Source organism: Octopus sinensis, unplaced genomic scaffold (genome assembly GCF_006345805.1).
Source record: "Octopus sinensis unplaced genomic scaffold, ASM634580v1 Contig17953, whole genome shotgun sequence".
NCBI lineage: Eukaryota > Metazoa > Mollusca > Cephalopoda > Octopoda > Octopodidae > Octopus > Octopus sinensis.
Window position 1 is genome coordinate 20,001 of NW_021835450.1, and position 8,960 is coordinate 28,960.

Sequence of the window (8,960 nt, forward strand, 5' to 3'; positions counted from 1 at the left end):
CTTTGCGTTCTGAGTTCAAATTCTGCTGAGGTCAACTTTGCCTTTCATCCTTTCAGAGTCGATGAAATAAGTACCAGTTACACACTGGGGTCGATGTAATCAACTAGCTCCCCTGCCTCCATTTCAGGCCTTATGCTTTTAGTAGAAAGGATTATTATTATTATTATTATTATTTATTATTATTATTGGTGTTATTATTATTATTATGATTATTATTATGATTATTATTATTATTATTCCATGCTAGCATGGAAAACAGATGATGATGATGATATTGTCATTGTTGTTATTATTATTATTGTTATTATTAGTATTTTTCCAGTTTAGTTTTTGTGTTGGACATTCAATAATATCCCCTTCTTAATTGTGTGTGGTTTTGGCAACGTTCCATACAAGCAGAATTGTGCCAACATGTAACTAAAGTGATTGAAGGAAGAGAAACAGAGAGAGAGAGAAAGAGAGAGAGAGAGAGAGGAGGGGAGGGGTATTTTCCATTGGCCTTTGTACGTTTTGGAAAGAGAGTAACTGAGAGAGTTAATTAATTGCAGTGGTTTTACAAACCAATACTGCCACCACCACCACCACCACCACCACCACCACCACTACCACCATCACCACCATCTCCACCATCACCAGAGCAACTATCTCCAATACACTACTATCTCCACTACTGCTACCATCACCACTATCAGCAGCAGCACCACACCACCACCACCAGTGCTGCCCCCTGGCCATTAAGTGCTCTTAGTGGAAAAAAGTGAACTGGGTCTGTTAAAGTTATTCAGGGAACAGGTCCCTGGTCAGAGAGAGAGAGAGAGATGATGAGAGAGAGATGGAGAGAGAGAGAGAGAGATGGAGAGAGAGAGATATGGAGAGAGAGAGATATGGAGAGAGAGAGTGGGGGGAATAATTCCCCTTCCCCACTACATTCCTATTGCCATTCACCCCACAGACCCCAAACCTTGTAAAAGGTTACAGGTGCTGCTTTCCCTTCAATGACTAAGGAGGGAGAAAAAGAGCGAGAGAGAGAGAGAGAGAGAGAGAGAGACAGACAGACAGACTGACAGGCAGAGGGAGGGAAGGGGAGAGAGAGGGAGAGGGAGAACATGTTTAATTAAAATAGACATAATTGTAACTGTTAAGTAGTTGTTGTTATTGTTTTGTTGTTGTTGTTGCTGCTGTTGTTACTGATGGTGTTGTTGTTGTTGCTGCTGTTCTTTTGTATTTTTTTGCTGTTGTTGTTGTCCAAATTGTTCAGTTCCTGGAGAGTGTTGACCATGCAGATCTATGAGCAAAAGGGTTCCAGCCATGACTGTCCTGTTCTCTTTATCCCAGGCAATGTATACCTTTATTTCTTTACTACCCACAAGGGGCTAAACACAGAAGGGACAAACAATGACAGATAAACGGATTAAGTCGATTATATCAACCCCAGTGCGTAACTGGTACTTATTTAATTGACCCCCGAAAAGATGAAAGGCAAAGTCGACTTCGGTGGAATTTGAACTCAGAACGTAACGGCAGATGAAATACCTATTTCTTTACTACCCACAGCGTGGAGGCGCAATGGCCCAGTGGTTTGGGCAGCGAACTCGCGGTCAAAGGATCGCGGTTTCGATTCCCAGACCGGGCGTTGTGAGTGTTTATTGAGCGAAAACACCTAAAAGCTCCACGAGGCTCCGGCAGGGGATGGTGGTGATCCCTGCTGTACTCATTCACCACAACTTTCTCTCACTCTTACTTCCTGTTTCTGTTGTACCTGTATTTCAAAGGGCCGGCCTTGTCACTCTCTGTGTCACGCTGAATATCCCCGAGAACTACGTGAAGGGTACACGTGTCTGTGGAGTGCTCAGCCACTTACACGTTAATATCACGAGCAGGCTGTTCCGTTGATTCGGATCATCTGGAACCCTTGTCGTTGTAACTGACGGAGTGCTTCCACTACCCACAAGGGGCTAAACATAGAGGGAACAAACAAGGACAGACAAACAGATTAAGTTGATTATATCTACCCCAGTGCACAACTGGTACTTATTTAATCGACCCCGAAAGGATGAAAGGCAAAGTCAACCTTGGCGGAATTTGAACTCAGAACGTAGCGGCAGACGAAATGCCGCTAATCGTTTCGCCCGGCGTGCTAACGTTTCTGCCAAGGACTACATTATCAAACGTGTCTCATCATTCGCATTTCTTTTTCACTTTTTTGGGGATGTGTGAAAAGACAGCTGCCATGACTGAGGCAGAGGAGAAATTGGCAGTTATTTATTGCGTTTTGAGCAGCTATGTAGGGGCTCCACCCTTGTTAACTAAAGTATGTATGTGCTTGTATGTATGTGTGTGTATTTACATATATATACATGCATGTATATACATACACATATATATATATCTGTCTATCTCTATGCAGGTATTTATGTATGCATACATGCATGTATGTATGTATGTATGTATGTATGTGTATGTTTTATATGGGTGGTTGTCTACTTCTTATGCAGAGTCTGACCATCTCTTGTACTAACATCTTAGAACCAGCATGGCATCTGATGTGGCTTTTTAAACCAGACAATGTATTGAAAAAGACACCCACATAGATTGCATATCCAATTTGGACCACCAAGAACTGCAGTTAGGTTCTGATGTTTGTGAATCTTAAAATGTTTTTTGAGGCTTCTGTTAGATTTGCAGACCTTATGGCATACAGGGCATTGAAAGGTATGTACAGATATATATAGGCAGAAGAGTTGGTGGAGGATATTTTCATGGATCCACAAATGAAATTTGAGCCCAGCAAAAGAAAGGCATGGTCTGTCACAAATTGCATTCTTGGAGTGGTTGTCGGTAGGAAGGGCATCCAGCTGTAGAAACTCTGTCAGATCAAATTGGAGCCTGGTGCAGTCATCTGGTTTGCCAGTCCTCAGTCAAATCATCCAACCAATGCTAGCATGGAAAGCGGATGTTAACGATGATGATGATGATGATGCTGTGATATATATATACACACACACACACCATACATAATATATATATATATATATATATATATATATATATATATATATATATATATATATATAGAGATAGAGAGATAGAGAAAGAGAGAGAGAGAGAGAGAGAGAGGAGAGAGAGAGAGAGAGAGGTGAGATACAATATGAAAATGTGACAAAGGAGGAGATCCAAAGAATTTGAAGAAAAACAGGAAGAAAATATTTCCAACAGACACAGATAAGCTTAGTCCCTCATCAGTTGTCAATCAAATATCATTACAATTTCAGTACCTCCCACGTATTGGGTTGGAGCAAAAGTTTGTACCACTGTGACATTTAAAAACATCATTTCATTTTTTACATGACAGACTTATACAACACATACATATTTTCTGAAAGGTGACATTTCAACACGTTTTTCTGTATGATACAGTAAGGACAGAGTATTTCTACTCTTTTTAAATCAAAAGTGAAACTGGAGTTAAAATTAGATACATTTTCATCGTTTGATGCTGTTTTATTCCTAGAATGGCTAAAAGATGCTGTACAAACAGTAAGGTAGATGTGTGCAGTTTATGGAGGGGGTGCCATAGCTGATTGGGACTGTTCATAAGTGGTTTGCTAGATTTAGGAGTGAAAAATTTGATTCAGAAGACCATGAATGTTCTGGCAGGCCTGCAATCATTGATAATGACCAACTCAAAATGCTGATCAAAAATAATCCAGGTCACATGACATGAGACATCACAGAGATATTCCAGAGATCTCATATGAGCATTATAAGACATTTAACACTTGGATACATGAGTTGCTATGATGTTTGGGTGCCTCATAATTTTAACCCTTTTGCATTCAGATCATTGTTAAATGCAATGCTTATCTGATCACATTGTTTTGAATTAATTATGCATCATCTCATAGCCTTGAGATTTTAATGATGTGATTGTTTGTTTTTAGAATGACATTGTAAGATGTTGTAATCCAACATCGGACTGTTGTAATGTCCACTCTGGTATAGCAGTATAGTTAGTTAAACAAGTAAAGACACGACTGTCTATGACTAACTTTGCTGACTCCTCACTGACTTGACTCCTTACTAACAGTATTTGTAAAGACTAGCACATACCACTCATCACATGAGAGGGATGTTCCATTATTATTGTTATTTCCATAACATAAGGTAGGCATGAGTGCCATTATTATTATCATTATTATTATTATTATCTTCATAACATAAGGTAGGTATGAGAGGCCAGATCTGGCCAGTTTGACCATAAAGCAAGGAGAATATTTGGGTTTGATATGGCCAGTTTAAATGCTAAAATTTTAATGGTAAAAAAATTTAATGGACTGCATTTTTATCTGCAATTCTCTGCTCAAAAGCAACAAAAACATGACACATTTTTGAAAAGAACTATCGCAAGTGATGAAAAATAGCCTGTTTACAGTAATGTGCAGAGCAAAAGGTTCTTGGGAAAATGAAATGAACCATCTTTAATCCCTCCAAAATCCATTCTGTATCTCAAGAAGGGGATGCTTTGTATTTGGTAGGATTAGAAGGGCAAAGTGTATTAGGAACTCCTTCTGCAAAATCAAATGTTGAATTTTAGATAATTATTGTTCCCAATGTGGCAATCAATGAAAAACATCCAGAATCAACCAATTGGAATGGTGTTGTCCTCCTTCAGGACAATGTTAGGGATCATGTTTCCTGGCAGACTGGCTGGCCCTTTAGAATTGCAGGTACAACACATTTTTGACAGTTGAGTCAACTGGAGTAATGTGAAATAAAGTGTCTTGCTCAAGGACATAACTCACTGCCAGGAATTGAACTCTTGACCTTACAATCATGAGCCAAATGCCCTAACCACTAAGCCACATGCCTAACCATAGACTATATTTATATATATATATATATATATATATATGTGGTGCTCCAGTATGGCCACAGTCAAATGACTGGAACAGGTAAAACATAAAAAATATACATATATGTGTCGGTGGCACGTGAAAAACATTTGAGCATGGTTGTTGCCAGCGTTGCCTTACTGGCACATGTGCCAGTGTCCACGTGAAAAACAACATTCGTGCGTGGTCATTGCCAGTGTCACCTTACTGGCACATGTGCCAGTGGAATGTAAAAAACAACATTTGAGCGTGGTCATTGCCAGTGTCGCCAGACTGGCCCTCGTGCCAGTGACACATAAAAGCACCCACTACACTCTCAGAGTGGTTGACATTAGGAAGGGCATCCAGCTGTAGAAACTCTGCCAGATCAAAACTGGAGCCTGGTGCAGCCATCTGGTTCGCCAGTCCTCAGTCAAATCGTCCAACCCATGCCAGCATGGAAAGCAGACATTAAACGATGATGATGACGACGATGATGATGATGATGATATATATAGATAAATATATACATACATTCTGAAGATACAAATTGGTCAAGATTTCTTCATCAATAAACTGAGTGAAATCAATCTCATCGATTGATTCGCCATCCAATTGCAGGTGAGAGATCTTAGCCACAGCATCCAGACTTTAACGAGAAAAAGAAAAAGAGAGAGGTTTGCAATTAATGGAAAAGCATGAAAGTAAGCAAAAACGTTACGAATAAATACAAAAACAAAAGAAAGAAAGCAAAAATAAAAAAGCTTTATATTGTTCCAGTGGTTTCAGTCATTGGACACTGTGGCCATGCTGGGGCACTGCCTTCTTGAGTAAGGTCGATAATCTCATTCCTCCAATGTATATATCATGAAGGAACATAGTCTGGAATAAGATTGCGGTTTCAATTCTCAGACTGGGCAGTGGGTTGTGTTCTTGAGGAAGAAGAGGAAGACAGTGGACAAGAAAGGGGATGATGGAGGAGGAGGGGTAGGGGAGGGAGGGGCGGAGGGGAGGAAGAGGAGGATTGGTAGAAGAAGAAGAAGAAGAGGAGGAGGAAGAATTGAAAGAATTGGATGAAGAAGAAGATAATGATGATGATGAAGAAGAAGAAGAAGAAGAAGAAGAAGAAGAAGAAGAAGAAGAAGAAGAAGAAGAAGAAGAAGAAGAAGAAGAAGAAGAAGAAGAAGAAGAAGAAGAAGAAGAAGAAGAAGAAGAAGAAGAAGAAGGGGTTTTCAAGTTTGGTACAAGACCATCAAGTTCAGGGATAAGGTTAAGTTGATCACATTCAACCACTTTGCTCAATTGGTCCTTTTTTGTTTTTGACCCCAAAAGGATGAAAGGCAAAGCCAACCTTGGCAGCATTTGAACTCAGAACATAAATACAGACAAAAAAAAACACTAAGTATTGTGCCCAACATTCTAACAATTCTACCATTTCTCCGCCTTAACAAACACAACAACACAACAACAACAACAACAACAATAACAGCACTCGAGAGAGCACAAACCTCTGCCAAGGCAACACCAACATCCTCTCAACGATTAGCCAGAAAGGATTTTTAAAATGAGAATATCTTAAATAAACTTCACTGCTTTCACAAACAAGAAAACTAAAAATGAACCCAACTGCTCTCAAAATTTAAGTAAAAAAAATCGAGTAAATAATCCAGAATCCTTGTCCGGTACCAGATTGATCCCAAAGTCTAATCAATTTGTGCCAGTCATGAGGCCAAACATCTCTGAAAGTTTCATCCGAATCCATCCAGCAGTTTTTGAGATATCTTCTCCACAGACAGACAAACAAATACGACTGAAAACAATACCTCCGCTTTTGATAAGGCGGGGTAATAATAATAATAATAATAATAATTCCCTAAGCAGTACCAGGCAGTGGCTCTCATGGCTTCTGATCTTAACTGATTGGAAGTGTTATCATGTACATTGTTTTGTCTTGGTATAAAAGATGGGCTACAACAAATATTCTGCTCAATACCACAGATTTTCTTGTCAGTTGTTTGACATAACCAGTTGAGCATGTCCCTTAGTGGCTGACAATATGTGCATCTCTGATCACGAGCAGAAGTAGTGGGGGAGCATCATAGCCATGTGTTGAGAGGGATTCTTTGGGGTTTGAATAATTCACCTCTGGAAACATGGGTGGTTCTTTCAACATCCTTAAACAACCCTTATACAGGGGCCTTTTGAGTGGGATGGGTTACTCGACCAGAAGAAAATTCTAACTGAGCCCCACCTGCAAGGTCATGCCCTGTTTATCTTGATATGAGATCACCATGCCGCGCACATATGGTTGTGATGCATGTGCCTGGTGTGCCCTTATCAGACGGGTGGTCATGATGGGTATATTGGGCTTCGTATATTTTACCCCAGTGTCACTTTGATGGCATGAACTGCTCTCTCACTCAATAATAATAATAATAATAATAATAGTAATAATAATAATCATCATCATCATCATCGTTTAACGTCCGTTTTTCCATGGTAGCATAATAATTTCTACTATAGGCACAAGGCCTGAAATTTAGTGGGGGGATGGGGTGAGTCAATTACATCGACTCTAGTCTGTAATTGATACTTAATTTATTGACCCCGAAAGGATGAAAGGCAAAGTCAACCATAGCAGAATTTGAACTCAGAATGCTAAGCATTTCACTCAGATTCTGCCAGCTTGCCACCTTAATAACAACAACAACAATCCTTTCTACTGAAGGTACAAGGTCTGAAATTTGAGGGGAGGGGACCAGTTGATTATATCAATCCCAATGTTTCACTGGTACTTAATTTATCGACCCCGAAAGGATGAAAAGCAAAATCGACCTTGGCAGAATTTGAACTTCAGAACATAAAGACGGACAAAATGCCACTAACCATTTTGTCCAGCTTGCTAAGAATTGTACCAGATTGCCACAGTATAACAATAATAATGATGATGATAATAATAATAATATAGGAGCACTCCGTCGGTTACGACGATGAGGGTCCCAGCTGATACGATCAACGGAAGAGCTTGCTCATGGAATTAACGTGCAAGTGGCTGAGCATTCCACAGACACGTGTACCCTTAACGTAGTTCTCGAGGAGATTCAGCGTGACATAAAGTGTGACAAGGCCGGCCCTTTGAAATACAGGTACATCAGAAACAGGAAGTAAGAGTGAGAGAAAGTTGTGGTGAAAGAGTACAGCAGGGATCACCACCATCCCCTGCAGGAGCCTTGTGAAGCTTTAGGTGTTTTCGCTCAATAAACACTCACAACGCCCGGTCTGGGAATCGAAACCGCGATCCTACGACCGCGAGTCCGCTGCCCTAACCACTGGGCCATTGCGCCTCCACAATAATAATAATAATGATAAGTAAACCATATACTATCTTACACATCTTTGTCACTCCATTCAGCTGCCTCTCTTGGAAGATTCCTTTTTATGATCAACATCATTGAAGGAAGCCATTCTTTCTTGCGCCGCTCCGAATGGTCAACTGTAGAAGAGAAGTAAAGAAAAAGGGGGAGAGAGAAACAAGAATTAGCTCCTTCAGAAATGGTGTTGTTGTTATGGTGATGGTGGTGATGATAATGGTGATGGTGGTAGTGGGGAGGGTGAGGGTGGTGGTGCACAGGTGACTGAAAGTACTCTTTGCTTGGTAGATGACTAAGAATATAATAGGTGAAACAGATATTTTAGGTACAGCGTTATTTCACAGGGTATTTATTTCAGGTAGGTTTTGTGTCACAGCTCTCATGCTATTTTAGTTGTAACTAACTTCTTCAGAACACCTTCTTTATTGCCCTATTTTGCAACCTGACAAATGATGGGCTCCGTTTCATTTCATTCATATACATACATACATATCTATCAATCTATATCTGTCTGTCTGTCTGTCTGTCTGTCTGTCTCTCTCTCTCTCTCTATATATATATTTATATATATCATCACCATCATTGCCATCATCATCATCGTTCAATGTCCATTTTCCATGCTGGCGAGGGTTGGACCGTTTGACAGGAGTTGGCCTGCTGAGGAGCTGTCCAAACTCCAGCTGTCTGTTGAGGCATGGTTTCTACAGCTGGATGCCCT

The 8,960-nt window shown here is 40.2% G+C and overlaps 1 protein-coding gene across 1 annotated transcript in view; it reads right to left on the bottom strand.

The window, feature by feature from the left end:
* Positions 1-8,394, bottom strand: part of LOC115231243 (leucine-rich repeat-containing protein 46) — a 23,588-nt gene extending 15,194 nt beyond the window's left edge. The window contains exons 1-2 of the mRNA XM_029801307.2: positions 8,262-8,394; positions 5,406-5,520 (exon numbers count right to left, since the gene is read on the bottom strand). Coding sequence (XP_029657167.2) covers positions 5,406-5,520; positions 8,262-8,323 — 177 coding nt within the window. The 5' untranslated portion in view covers positions 8,324-8,394. The remainder of the gene's footprint in view (positions 1-5,405; positions 5,521-8,261) is intronic.
* Between the last annotated feature and the right edge of the window lie 566 nt (positions 8,395-8,960).